The sequence below is a fragment of the Hirundo rustica genome, chromosome 2 (genome assembly GCF_015227805.2).
Source record: "Hirundo rustica isolate bHirRus1 chromosome 2, bHirRus1.pri.v3, whole genome shotgun sequence".
Lineage (NCBI taxonomy): Eukaryota > Metazoa > Chordata > Aves > Passeriformes > Hirundinidae > Hirundo > Hirundo rustica.
In genome coordinates this window covers 87,789,988-87,805,542 of record NC_053451.1, presented here as the reverse complement: position 1 = coordinate 87,805,542, position 15,555 = coordinate 87,789,988, and the positions used below count along the sequence as shown (strand labels likewise).

The 15,555-nt window shown below is 39.2% G+C and overlaps 1 protein-coding gene across 3 annotated transcripts in view; it reads left to right on the top strand.

Annotated features, from left to right (window-relative positions):
• Window positions 1-15,555, top strand: part of AFF3 (ALF transcription elongation factor 3) — a 329,088-nt gene that overhangs the window by 299,300 nt on the left and 14,233 nt on the right. For all 3 annotated transcript variants that reach the window (XM_040055430.1, XM_040055428.1, XM_040055429.1), the window contains exons 14-15: window positions 1,880-2,007; window positions 14,907-14,970. In XM_040055430.1, the coding sequence (XP_039911364.1) occupies window positions 1,880-2,007; window positions 14,907-14,970 (192 nt within the window). The remainder of the gene's footprint in view (window positions 1-1,879; window positions 2,008-14,906; window positions 14,971-15,555) is intronic.

Genomic DNA, 15,555 nt, shown 5'->3' with positions numbered 1-15,555 from the left:
AAGGAATTTCCATCTGTCTCTCATCTCATCTTTCAAAATCATACCCTACAGGACACTGAGAATAGATGACCAGGGGCAGACTAGTGTCACCTCCTCCCCATGGCACTATTCTGCTTAGTGTGAAATATCTAGAAGAAGCAATTTGGATATCATCATCTTGATGCCTACTGCTGTAGCATCTAGAGAAGCTGTTAAGGCACACTGCTGTCCATGCTCCTCTCCTTGCAACAAAAGCTATTCATGTTTTTTATTCTGTATCTATTTGCTGTGTTGGTTATTTGATGTACAAGAGGTTTCAAAAGCCTAAGTATTAGTGCTTTTAAAAGCCTAAGTACAGTTTCCTTTCCAACTAGGAAAACAAGCTACCTGAATTGTAACAGTGGCCTCTTCCAGCAATTTTTGCTGTGGGGATAAGTGGCCCCTGTATCTGTTAAGCATATGGGGGGGGGTGTTTGTTTTTTTTTCTTTGAGAGCAGAGGAGGAAGTAGTAAATATAATTTTAATGTTGGACACATTCTCAAAAACAGCTTACCATAAATTGTGTTTTCCAGGAATATCTCACAGATGGTTTTGGTAAATTGAAAAAAAAACCAATTACATAAAATATTTCAGTAAAAAGGGTTTTAACATATTATAGTTATTAATTTATTTTCATTAATTAAATGTAAAGTTTTAAACATTTAAACTTCCAAAACATAAATTTAGAAGTTTATAACCCATTCAGAATTATAATTATGATTTTTCACTGGGTATCTTGAAAATAATTTAAATTCCTTCACAGGCAAATGTGCTGGAAATCAAAAGTAAACGGTGATTGCTTTATGATCCACACCCTTAGCAAATGCATTTCACTGAAATTTTCTGCATAGCCTAGCAATGCACCATTTGGTCAACATTTAACAACCTTTGCAATAAAAATCTTATATATCTGGTTACTCATCTGAAAACTTTAGCCTGATGAACTGGTCTGGATGTGCCATATAGAAGATGAGAGTTCATGAACTATAAATGTAGAACTTGACTTTGTTTTAGCCCATCTCCCCATCTGGCACCTAACTGGCAGGCCCAAGGGATCCTTCAAATATATGAGAGAAATTGCAAGCAAAGCTTGCCCACAGTGGGCATTTATCCATTTGAGCTTTTTTTTTCCCCATATCCTTGGTGCCTTTCTGCCTGTCACCTGACAATAGAACAGGATTTTTTGGCAGTGGTTATCAACTAAAAACCACCTGAAGCCCTCTGTTTTGCTCCATACCAGTGCACAGTAGCCCCTAGAGCAGGTCATTTGGTGAGATGAAGGTGCGCAGAAGGCCACATGAAGAGCAGCTGAGGGAATGCATGAGACCCTGCCAAAAGACATGTGCTTCCACTGCAGCAGAGAAAAGTGATCTTTCAAGCTGATCAGGGGAGCTCTGGAGCACAAAGAAACCTGGACTACAAATTCACACAACACAGACACATCACCAGTGAAGTGTGAAACAAGTCAAATGTGAGCCGTGCTCTCCTAAGCAAGGTTGTTTGGTTGGAAGCTGAAGGCAAGAGATATAACTTAATCTTCTAAATGACAACAGATCTATTCTTTAATAATTTCACTTACTGTGTTTCAGAGTATTTTGATAGTTCCTCATAGTTTAGCTCAGTTTCTCCTGTATATCATATTGAAACTCAAACCATTTACAAAGTGCTCTGAGCAGTATCTGGGAATTTGTGGCCATTAGTGTCAGGACACTTATATATACTCCCTGCTGAAACAGCAGGAAAATTAACTTCCAATTTACAACACTCTTCCAATTTACAAAGACTCTCTGGTTTTTGTTACTTGGGTTTTTTTAAGTTATTAGCCAATTCCTAAATGTCTTATCTACTGTTTGTTGTCTAGAAAGCAATTCACATGAATTCCGAAAATGTTCTTCCCTGCAATAAGCCACAGTTCCAAACAGAGCCTTGGTCACCTCTGTCCACCACACCCAGGGATTGCAGAAGAACAAAGCTTATCTTTGATGATATGTGAGTACATATGACTTTAAAATAAAGAAAACAATGGCATTTAAAGAGAGAAAAATACAATTTGTCCAACAGGAACTGAGACATTGCCTGAAATATTACTGTAATACTTACTATACATTGAGAAATGAATGAGAAATACTATATAAAACCTTAATTTTTCAGCATAGATTTTCTAACCATAGAATAGTAGAATGCATAGAATCATGGAGTCACAGAATAGTTTGAGTTTAAAGGTACCTTAAAGATCACGGAGTGCCAATTCACTCCATGGGAAGGGCTGCCACCCGCTAGATGATGTTGCTCAAAGCCCCATTCAACCTGTCCTGGAGCACCTACAGGTATGGGTAACTCCACAACTTCTCTGGGCAATCTGTTCCCATACTTCATCTCATAGCAAATAATTTCTTCCTAACAGCTAGTCTAAACCTACCATCTTTTAGTTTTGAGTCACTTGCACTTGTCCTGTCCCTGCAAGCCCTTGCCACAAGTCCCTGATCATCAGGGAGCAGCAAGGGCTGGCTGTTCCCTAAAGGACAGGGAGCCAAGAGCCAGGATGCAGAATGCAGCTGGCAGGGGTCAGTCCCACAACACCCAAGCAAGGTGAGCAGGGCAAGCCTGAGGTTGGAGTCATCCCTGCATCCCTGAGTCTTCACAGCTGCTGCTATTGTGGCTACTTCCGCTCAGCTAAAGGTATCACAAAGGCAGGGGGAGCAGGAAGCAGCAATGGTTAGCATGAATATCTGGAGGGGTACCTGGCCCTCCCCATTTCCACTTCATTCTTCACACATCCCTTGCTCTCCTCCTCTTAAAATAATTTAGGCTTGTAACTGTCTTTCTTTTTAGCAAATTAAAAAGCTGGTTTGTCCCCAAGGTCATTTAGGGCATAGTATTGTTTAGTAAATATAACGGTGAAACTGAAGATTGACATCCTAGTATCTAGAAAATCCAGATTCTTTTTGACTGGTAATGTTGTGGCCTGCAAATACTGATATTTGTTTCTGGTTAGTGTAGAAGAGGTTCTGTTGAAGGTATGCCTCAAACTTCCTCATGCTCTGAGCTGTGTGACTTTGACATATTTTTCATATTTCCAGACTTTCACCCATGACATCTCAAACTCCTTTATACCAAAGGAAACCCTGGGATAACAAACAGCCTGTTTTCCTCAGGAACTGCTTCCTACCAGAATTGGGATTTTTAATGTATTTTTTTTATTATTATTACTGTTGTTGTTGTCAGGCTTGTTCACACTATCTGGTCTCAAGGTTACTAGAGAGACAGCAACCTCTCATAAAAAGAAACCACGTTTCCTACTATAAGGTATAAATAATTCCTGTGGACTTCAAAAGGATGTAAGTGGTTTGTATGTCAAGAAAAGAGGACTGGTGAGATTAATTTTTGTGTATATTCATGGTAGTCATAAGCAGATGTAAGCTGAATAAATGTAATCAGTTTTTCCACCTCTTTTGGAGAAAACTCCCCTGTGTATATATCCTTGTTCATCCTCTTTCTCTGCCTCCCTCCATGTTTTTAACTCCCCTGGTACACTTATTCAACAGTCTCCGTTGAGGAAACATTAAACTGTTCATAAATACTACCTAACTCTTCATATCTCTTAAAATACTCCATTATCTATAATTTACTTGCAGCTGCTCATTTTTTTCTTCAGTTTAAACATATACATACAAGGCAGAAAGGTGTCAGTGTCTGATAAAAGTCAAAATTGTAGAATGTGCTCATCTCTGGATTAGAAAAAAACATAGTCAGAAACAGTTACAACAAAACTACTGTCTTCATTTGATTTTCCCTCGAGCTGCTGACAAAAAAAAAAAAAAAAAAAGTGGGGGGGGACTGGTTTGTTTTGTTTTTCCCCCAGGATATAGTCATAGGAGATCTGCTTTGGTCACCATCTCTATCATCTGAGAGGCTTTTATCACTAGCTTTCTCCATTAGTGTTACAAGTGATTCCTCTGGCAGGCATCTCCAATAAAACTGTTTCATCTTTTCAGAGAGAGATACAATTAAACTGTTCATGTGTAGTGCCTTCCATATACAATATCCCCAAGCAACTTGTAGACCACTAAAAAAAGTGTAGGAAGGCAAAAAAGATAAAACACAGCAACAAATATGTCCTAATTTGGCCTTAAAAACCAGAAACAGTTAAATGCCTGTTGTGCTAACTAGGGGAGGGAGATTGTCAAATACTACAGCTGTCATCTACAACTTGTAGCTGGAATACAGCACCAGAATACCAGCTACGCTGGATTTTCATTCTGAAATTCCTGTGCAGAGCAGTTACTGAAATGTAGCAGATTAGACTGGCTGCAAATGTTAAATGCCAACAAATTTGACTCACGTGTTAGAAGGATCAAATTAAACACGGCAGCCAGTGCCTTTCAAATTTGTATAGCACCACAGGAGAGGATTTGAAGAAATGCAATACGGTAGGTCTAAATTATGTAGTAATCCTAATGGCAGCATTTGTCCTAAATGATGCCTATGAAGTATTTCATCTCATAATCCATGAAGTTCTGAATTACTGTAATCCAGCCATGTCTTTAAAGTCTTAATTTTAATCAGACTCTAAAGTTTTAAAGATACTAAATCCCTTATATTTGATTTAAAACAACAACTAATTTTTTTGACCAGTCAGTGTCTCTTTACTGTATTCTCAATTTATTTTCTCCAGATCGTTGACAACAGCTGTCACTAGCAATAAATTGGAACACAAGTAGGTCAGTAAAAAGTATATCTTGCTTGGTAGAGTGCTGTATACCCATACACTGCAGTATAACAATAAATATAGCTAACAGCCTTCAAAAGATGGGCAAAATTCTACTTCCCCTGGTTTGCCATTGTTTGCTGACAAATCTCGATATACTTAGAGGTACCCAGCACGCCACATGTGTCAATGACATCAGTGCTGTTTCCAGTAGTAATTTTTAGTAAGATTTCCTGGATTTTCGGCAGTTTCTGACTCCATGAAGAGAACATTTTCAAGGCTACATAATAATGTTTCAAGCTAAATTGAGTCCTTCTGAAATTTCACTGAATAACAGATTTCCCAATAACTGCATTTAGGAACAAAGTCTGTTGTCCTTGAAGTGCTAGGCATAGACATCTTGTGGGTGCCCAAGTGCACCCTCCTCAAAATACTGCTTGTGTGGTATAGAAAAATAGCAGAATGTACTCAGCTTCCCAGCTTTCCTTGTAGCTAAATCAGAACACTCTCCTTGGGATTATTTTTTTATTTGAATTTTGAGTTTTAATTTCAAATTGGCATGTGGTTTTTCTTCACTTACATTCATTTTTCTTTTTTACTTGCCTTATAGGAGCAAGATAATACATCTTCTACAGCATTTTTTTTAAAGTTCATATTTTGTTGAATGTCTCTTCCACCTTTATGGGTTTAGGTGCTACAGACACCCATCAGCTATACATTGTCCAAGGGACATAGCCCACAGTGAGATAGAATTCCTGTGTTTGTTTGCCAAACAGGCAAACCATATGTAAACCATATACCCAGAAAATATTCACCTGTAAAGGTGTTACACATAGAGTTTATGAAAATAACTTCCTGGCACATCTCTTTGTTTTGACTTGAACCCCAAGTGTCTCATTTTTAGTCTTCTCTTCTTTGTTATTCCTCCTCAGAGTGGAAAGGAAAAGGTGCTCTTAGGTTGTGACTCATACATCTGGAAATGATCTTACTTGAATTGCTCAAAATGCCTCAAGGATTCCTGGAGTGTTTTGAGGTACTTTGGTAGTGTTGAACACACCCTGAGGAGCACAGTTCAGGAATACAGAGTGGCTCCTCTTTCTTCTCAGCAGCAATCTAGAAAATAACTAGTCAGTACAACACCTACGATACTAAGTTCCTCACAAATTCATATGCTTACTGTGGACTGCTCCCAGTTTCTTGGCTTTAGGGGATTTCATGACTTCATCTGACCCTCCCAGTCTTCCTCTTCTACCCTTCTTACTCACCGCACTGAATTTCTCACATGTATGCTGACCATGAGAAAATAGCATTAGAGATGCCAGACACTGCTTCTCATGAGGAGATAATTTAGCTGCCTGCTCTCTTCAAGAGCATGGGTCATCTTTAAAGGGACACTTTATGAGGGCTTGTTTTGGTGGGAAACAGATGCTTCATCAGCTCTAGCAGGAGCTTTTCACAGGGTATAGAATTTGTAGCCACGAGTCCCTGTCATCAAAGGAAAGCCAGAGCTGTGGACCTCTTGAATTTAGCTACATCCATGCCCCTCCTCTGCTTCTGTAGGCAAGTGGATCAGCAGGCTTATGTTTATATGATTAAACTGTCTTCACTCCCCAAAACAAAGAACATTCACTGTCTCCTGAGAATAGTCCCTAGCCTGTGCTGTCTCCAAGCTGTGCCCAGGCATTGTCTCATCCTGAGCTCAAAACTATGCCAGGGAGAATATTAGCAATTACATTGCCTGGATGTTCAAATGATAAACCTGGTATCATTGCCCTCCTTATTTCACTTGCACAGGCACAGCCAGGGAATGAATGGTTCTATTGACTCAGGTCTGAAATAATCTGAATATTTTTCCACTTAGGAAAGAGAATTTATTTCTATCAATTAATTTTAATGTAGCTTTTTCTTACTCTACAGATTGACTAGAAAATATCTTCAGTCCACAGTAAATCATAGCAGTAAGCAAGACAAGGGTCTTCCAATCAGGTTCAGCAAACACTGCTCCAGGTTCCAGAAGCAGAACTGAATTTCACAGATTGGAAAGAACAGTCTCTTCCACCAGTCTCTCCCAGTCTTTCATCACCTCTGCATGGTGAACAACAAGCAAATGTCTGCAGTGAATAAGGAGGGTAGTCCAAACCCTGCAGCTCTTTGAGTAGTCTAGTTCTTATACTGAATACAAGGAAGTCTCATCTAACTTCCCATTGTTTTTGCTGTTCTACAACATCTCTGGTTCTTGACAGAGCTTGTTTTCCTTATGTTTTGTTTCTCTACTAATATCTACAAGTCCATCAGAGTGTAACTGGGGATTTGTCTGCTTGTGCTGGATCACAGAATGATGTTTTTTTTCATTGCCCTCAATGCCAGGATTCATAGATGGAATATGGAAAAGATAGTCTAGTGCCTCTGTCTGAGGCTTAATTCCCAAGACAGCTCTGCTGTCCTTGTGGCAATGGAAAATAACTTTACATACATTTGAAGAATGTGCTTCAAGTCCATTTTTAACAATGTAATTACCCAGAGGTTTCCCTTTTAGATGAGAAGGTTCACTGCAGTTGCCCTAGGGTGCAAAGGCTGTGATTCCTCAAGGATGCATTAGAGCTTTCCCAGTCATTCCTCCAACATATAAAGGATATTTTCATCTTTCAGTGATGACAAACCACCCTGGCAAATAATCATAATCTCTTTAGAGAATCACAGGTAGACCATTCAAGCTCATTTTTAGCCTGGGAATACCCTGTTCATTTTGAGAATCAGCAACAAGTCATGGAGATGGAAACAGGCTGTGATAATTTAACACACATGAGGAACATCAATTTCCAAAATCCCTATCAGAAGTCTTCCTGGTCTTTAGTGCCTGGCTAGGATTTCTTTCAAATCCTGTGATTACTGAAGTGTTTTAGACAGGCTCCACAAGACAGGAGCCCTGAACAGGGTCTTTGTTTCAGGATCACCTGCTTCTTTTAGCATAGACACCGCACTGACACCCACTGACTCAGGCTTCTCATGTACTCTCACCCAACGGTTTCATCCACACCTTGTCTTCTCCCTCATCAGAGCTGGAGACATCAGAACTGGCTGCCAGGTAGACCCTCTCCCAGAAAGGTCTTTCTGCCTTTGCTTTTCGGATGCTTCTTGGGAATTCAAGGTGTCATTCTGTGGCATTTTAAAACAAAATAGATCTGGACTGCTGTGGTGTCCTGCCCTGTCTCTGTAGGACTGATTATAAAGGCTGTCACTCTGTCTTGATTGAAATTAGCTTAATTCGGAACATCTGTCAAAAATACATCAAAAAAGACAAAATTGTAGTCTATGTGCAAGCGCACAGTGTTTTCTTCCTCTGTTTTTAAAACAGGAGCCCAAGTCCCTATTGTGAGTACTTGTTTCATTCCACAGTATTCACTTGTACACTTTGCCCTTGTGTGTTTTAGTCTAGATATTGATTTCACATGGATATCTTTAAGTCATGAATCTGGGTCATACACAGGAATTTGCAATAGATTTTGACTCTTTCTCACGTTCTTCTGTATTTCACTACACTGACATGGTTAGTCAGGGGGATTTTGCATTTTTGCCAAAATAGGGGTCCCCACTTATTTTTGTACTTCTGCATTTCATTTACATTAGATGTCAGCCTTTAATTTTGTCTGCTATTTTTGACAACAGTAACTCCCTCTCTAGGTATCTGTGCTATTCATCTTATCTAAGCTACTGACCTCGTTATACTAAACCCAACAAGATAGTAGTTGTGTAGTTGTGTGATTGGGTAAATTTTTCACACATTTGGCCCAGCTCCAATCAGATCCTTTGTTCCTGTCTTTCTGAAATGCCCATAGTACTATCATTTAAATGGCTCAATATTTATCTCCTGGCCTTCTCCACTTGCATGCTCCTCTGCTGAACTTCCGGGCCTGCTGGATCTGCCAGAGTGAGCATGAGACATCCATAGAGCTGGGTACCCACTTTGACAGTGCCATGGCTCTCCCCACCGTGTGGGCCATTACATGTGCCATGCCTCAGACACAGCAATGCCACCTCCCATAAAAAAGCATTTATTTTAAGTGACGGAATGGGCAGGAGGCTATGATCCATCAGGAGAGAGCACTGCTTTGTACAGTAACACCTGCTCAGCTCTATATTCACACCAAAGATGAACACCCTGATCTGTGACCCTGCATGTCAAACAAGCTCCTGACACGTCCTGTTATGAGACAGCAAATAGGCTGTGTACACCTGCCTTTCACATTATGTGGTTTTCCTGCTCTAACAGGATTTTCTTCTCCTAGACTGAAAGTTCAGGGCAGACTGGCACAGCTTCAAAACTGGTCGTGGGTTCACTCTAACAATTGGCTAGCCAATTTCTTCTGACTTGCCCCTAGCTCTGATCATATTTTAAAGTTGCTCATTTTGCTGTTCAACTCCTTTCCAACACATTCATTTTTTTTAGGGTTTAGATTACTGAAGTTGTGAAACTGGTCCTATATTTAGAATTACGATTTAAGCTGCTTTTACTATATGCTATTGTTGTACACTGAGGAAGCACTAGCTTGTTTTTTAACAACACTTCAGCAGTATTATCTCTGAAGGGTATTAAAATGTGCGCTTGGCTACATTTATGATGTTTAATTGAACTTTTATTAGGTTTTTTTAATGTATCCTCATAAAGCACTATACAACAGTAAGAAATAATGTACAAGTGGTAGATTATGTAAATGAAGCAGAAAATGCTATAGTTTAGTATTTAGTTCATATAAAATATAAAAATTAGATGAAAAATGTGGTTTTGAATGCAGTATAATTAAAATTGTATATTGGAGTCTAAGCTACACCATACTCTGTAAATACCAGTGGTTGCTCTGAGTTCCAAGGAGATTATTTTGCAGTAGATGCTGATAAATTACCGTACAAAGTAAGGCTTTTATTGATTCACTTAGTTTGATTCTCTTCCCCTTTTTTATTGCATGAGTTTACATTTTTGCAATTATCTGCTAAACTGAAGTAAATTAAATTCAGAGGAGGCAGCAGAAGACAAAGGTAGCAGAGATGCACTGTAATGGCACAGAGCTAAATAGGATGAGAGAAATGTACGCACACACAGGCATTTCACCTGGGTAGTGGTAACACCGCTCTTAGGAGCTCAACAGCCTGGAAATTCTGAAAGGCTGCTTCTGGCAGAGGAGTAATTACAATGCCCGCAGCCATCCCACCTCACGCTGGGATCCCGCGCAACATAACAAGCAATGGAAATGCTGTCCTTCCCGCTGATTTTCGACAAGCTCCCAGGGAAAGCGGTGCCAAGGCAAGTGAGAGAAATTCTGGACAGTAGTGGATTGTTTGATAAATTTCATCCTGGATTCAGCCACAGCCATGCTACTGAGGCTGCCCTTGTCAAAGTCATAAATGGTTTGAATGCCACTGCTGAAAAGGAAGCCTGGCCTTGTTTGTACTATCAGATCTAGCCGTGGGGGGGTTGTTCTGTAAAAGGCTGGATTCTGCTGCAGTGCCTAGGTGACTGCCTAGTGTTGACTGAGAATGCGTTGAAATCGTTCCAGCGGTACTTGATTGCTTTCCCCAATCAACAGAGTAGGGTAAATTCTCCTCGAGAGCAGCCAGTTTCACATAATGACACTTGATCCCAGAGAGAATTCACCAGCGGCCTGACTTAGTTGGCTCTAATGCTTTACGCTCTTTCTCTTGCCATTCAGAGAGATATATGAGATGCATTAGAGCAGTGTATTAGAATTCCTTTTTGGCTTTGTTGAAGGAGACTATATTTCTAAAAGTACCAACAATCAGATATTCAGAAACAAAAGACTTGCTTGTGCAGTTCAATCGAGATAAACATTTGTTTCTATGTGTTAATTTGAAGTCAGACTTCTTTTTAAATTTTCTTTTTTTTAACAAGAGGTCTGAATTCTGTTTGTAAATCTGGAGTGAAAGTGCTAATGCCAATAGATTCATACAGTTGTAACTAACTGAAGAGGAGAAACCAGAAGTCACTGAATAAATTTTCTTTGTGACTTCAGTTTACATTCATGACCTGTAAACATAAAGAGTCTTCAGTGCTGCTTCTGCTACTCACAGGCACTCCAGTTCAACCAGTAGCCTACTACCAGAAATATTTTTATTCTCTTGGTTCTCTGGCTGTGGTGACAATGTGATCTGCAGGGGGATTGAAATCTTTTTCTGTTCTCTCATTTCTCAGGCTATAGCAAGGCTGTGATCTTCAAGGGGGTTTCAAAGCTGACACCAAAGACGTGAAAAGGGTTTTAGCCACAGATCTTTCTGAATCTCATCAGTGGGAAAACACATTTTCTTCTCCTCAAGATGCCTCTCATCAATAACATATCATATCTGAAATTAGCATCCAGTGAGATTACCTGTAGAGTTTCCAGTCTGAGATTATCACCAATGTAACTAGGTCAAGCTGCAGAGGAGGGTTGCATGGACCTTCTCATTTGTAGCAGAGATGGGTTCTTGGTCACTGTAACTTCAGAGTCTGTAAAATCAGAATATGACTAACAAACTTCATATATAAAAAATGTGCAGTATGTAAAAGAGCTATCCAGAATAATTAATTTAGGCATTAGTTTTCTCATGTGTCCATGAGCTCAGGCAACCTCTTATCTTCAAGGATCCCATAAAAGACAGTGTTTTTCTTATTTTTTTTGCTTCACGATATAATAATTTAAACTAATATACTGAATGTAAAAAGACATTATGCTCATGTGCAGTGGGAACCTAAACAAAACTGACCTTGAAACCTTTAACTCTCATTTTAAATAAATAGGAAATAATTAAATTTAAGCACCCCTTTTTGTAACTAAAATTGTACAAAAACATACATCGAATCTATTGGACATTTCAGCTGCCCATTTTCACCTAACATGCACATCAGTTATCTGAATGGAAAGGTCATTAACATGTAGCAATAAACTGAAGAATAGTATTTCATAGGTGGCACAAAGACATCAGAATTTGACTTGGCATGTTTATTAACACTACTGAACAAGTTCTGTTTAAGAAGCAAATAAACATTATACCCCATCCATTTTTTCCCAATGCATCTTAATTTCTGTTAGGCATGCCCTGATTTTTAAATCAATCTTGTATTTTTCCTATGCAAATACCTAAACGTTCACATGGAGAATATATTTATGCTTTTCTTTCAAATGGCATTTTAATGGCTTCTTTTTTTGTATTAGATTTTGCAAGCAGCTTAGTACAAACCAATGACTTCAGTTTCTGTGTTATGTTTAACCATCCCGTAGCAGGGCCCTCAATGCAAGTCTTCTTGGTTCAGGAATGTTCATATCTCCTGCTAAAACCTTCATTGCTAATCATAACTCAGGAGAATAAATCCTGCTGCAAGTTGAAAACCATTTTACAATTAATGTATAAATAAGTCGGCCATAATTACAGTGTGTTATCTCACTTTGTTTTTACAGCCTCTTACCATGCTTCAGACAAGAAAATTAGACATATAGTGCTGGGTGATATATAGGAGGAAATGTTGGAGAGGATGTATTTTAACGACCTGAGTTTGACAGGCTCATGTAAAAGTTCATCACTTTCATCATTTCAGAGAGATGAGACTTGGTTTGTTGATTTGTTCTATCTGGCTTTGCTTTTTGGGTCTTCATAGTAAACCATCTTTCCTAGGTCATTGCACAAGACAGAGACAGACAGAACTTAATAGTATTTTAAGAATTCTTTCAGTGTTTCTAAAAACAGCTATTTTTCTGCATCAAGCTAACACTGTTGCAATGTGTAATATTTTATAATTGAACAAGACCAGTTTCAGAAGGTTATTCTTACTAAAAACATCTTCTGGGGCATAGGAAGTATTTGCAGTAGGTTATGAGATACTGGGACACAAAGCTGCCTGTTCCCCTTTCTGACCTAAGAGGTAGAGTAAGCTGGGGTGGAATTTCGCTCTGTGGGAGAGTAATATTTTAAAGAAAGTTGGAACAAAGGAACTGCTTTTCATATCAACAAGTTTTTTAGGATAGAAATCATTCTAAGTTAGCCATACTTTGAATTCCATTTCTATCTAGTTATATTTAGCCTTTCTTCTCTTCAAAATAAGGGTGAATAACTTTCTCTGGTGCAATTAAATGTCCTTAAAACTGTGTGCACGTAACTAGAAAGAAACAGACCAGGTAAATACACTGTTCAAAAGCCTTATGTTCTCAAGGAAGTTATAAGGCTGCCCTCTTCTGTCAAGAGGTTCCCCCTTGCTCCCACTTACTTCAGTTTTGGATCTGAGCATGTTCTTACTGTTACGAGCTCGAATGTTTTACTCATCCATCCCACTTCACTTTTTAGATCTGCATCTTCTTTGACTGACACAAAACATTTTGCTAAATACATGTGCTCAGAAATCTCAATTTCAATAGAAAAAGTTAGGAATATGATTTTTTTGGGCTGGAATAGTCTCAAGGCCTTTTCTGCCTCTCACCCCAAACCTCCAGCAGGGAGGCTGGCATTGCACAGGTAGGTAGCACAGTTGGGACAGCTGACCCCTGCTGACGACACCATGTGGTGTCAGGCTCAGCATATAAAACTCAGAAAAGAAGAAGAAGGGGTGACTATTTGGAATGATGGCATCTGTCTGCCCTAGTCACTGGTAATCACCTTGATTTCCATGAGAAAATCCATGGGAAGCAGTGGATGAATGCCTTGTTCTGCTTTGCTTTATCTGTTAGTCTGCCTTTATCTAAATGTGCAAGTTTTCTTACTTTCTTACTCTTCCTCGCTTTTACTCCCTTGATTCTCTCCCCCATCCCATGGGAGGGGGGAGTGAGTGGGTGAGTGAGTGAGTGAGTGGGTGAGTGAGTGAGTGAGTGAGTGAGTGAGTGAGTGAGTGAGTGAGTGAGTGAAGCTGAGCTGCCTATTGGAGTTAACGTACAACAGATTGCTGAGTGGCAGTGATAACTTATCATTTACAACACCAAGTTCTTAAAAGCATGAGTAGTAAAAACATCAGAATTCATACTCCAGATACTCAGGAATATCTCATTTTTCTTGAGATGAGGACAAAGGAATGACACTCTAACCAATATTAAGAAAACCATTTTGCAAGTCAAAACTTCCCTGTCTGAGAGAGACAAGGATGTAGTAACCACAGTGTAAGCTGAGAAGAACCAGGACATATTTTAGCTGAGTAGAGAAAGGAGGTCACCTGCCACATACATGATACAGGAAGAATCTGCAGGGTCAGGAAATGTGAAGACTTTTATGAGAGGCAATGACTGAAGATGCAAAGTTATGGTCTGAAATGACATGGCAAATGGCTGTTCTCCACAGTGGCTTAAAAAGGTGCTATAGTGAGAGTTTGTGGGAGGAGATGAAGGAATTAGCTTCAGCCATGAGGAGCTCACTGATGTGGTGACAAGGAGACATCAGTTTGTTTCCAGTTTGAATGAGAGCGGATAGATCTGGTTACAAAACGTGCTTGTGAATTTCTGGACAGCAACAGAAGTTGCTTTTGTGCCCTGCAGTCAGTAGGTTAGGTAGGTTAAGGAAGGGATGGAGTCTCCCAGATCTGTTTCTGAGGAGAAATCAATGGAGAAATTGGCACGAGGAGTGCCAGTGTAATTGCAGCAGGTGGCCCAGCACTGAGTCAGAGATGAACTCCAGCCAGCAAAAGTAAACAGCACTCAGCATGCTAACAGATAAAAGGGACAAGAGAGAGATGTAGTTGGGGAGGCAAGCAGGTTCAATGTGTGTTTTCAAAGTGGAGAGATTAAACACACACTTGTTTTGAAAAGAGGGAGAAGCCAAGGCAAATAACAATATATATACATAGAGGAATAGAAGAAGAGGTAAGCAAGCACCAGGGAGAGGAGAAGACAGAGTATCTTGTTCTGCTTAACATGTGTATCCATTTTGCAGATCTAAACTGCACTAATTTGGGAAGCAGTTTATAGAATCCATAAAAATGCATTTTATTAGCCTTTCTTTACTTGAATCACTGACTTCTAAAGAATGAGAACAGCCATAAATGCTATTGTCTCCACAGGCAGCCATTTGAAAATAGAAGATGCATGGTTACATGATAAGTGTATTTTCTTCATAAAAAATGTTTGCAAATCAGGTTTAAAAGAAGGGAAAAATAACCTTAAAATATTCCGCACTTCAGAAAATAATAAAATGTCTTCTTATTTTCCCCTGGTAGACCACGCAATGCAGATTACTTTATGCAGGAAGCTAAACGGAAGAAGCATAAAGCAGATGCAATGGTGAGAACATTTTCTTTCCAGTTACATTGCTCCAAATAATTTTTGTAATGCAGTTTCTTCATCAGTGCAGTATTGCTGAGGTAATTATAAAATCTATTATAAGGATGGCTAGGCTTGTTAAATTAAGAAATGTTTATATAATCAAATGTTCATAGCCCAATAAACTATGACTTAACAAATAATGACTTACTGAGATAAAGGGCTGGATAAATAAAACTTTCCATTTATCCCTTTGCTTTAATTAGTAACTATAGTAATGGAGGCTGCATAACGAATCTACATACCTATCTTCTCAGTTTAACTAGCTGGCTAAGTCCTATAATTGCATCTCCAAATTTGGTCTGGTAGCTGAGGTATTTGTACTTTTTTTTAAGAGCTTTGGCTTTTCAGTGCCAAAAGAATCTTGATTTCATGGCAGATGTTTCCCAACATGATCAGAAGCACACAAGGAAGCTTTGTAACCCTAGAGGAACACCTAGCACACAAAGTACTGTTGCAACAAACAGATTCTTGACCTCGGCTTTGACCTTTCTAAAAATGTAGGCAGTAAGAAAAAGGCGAATTTGAGGTTATATGGAGCACTGA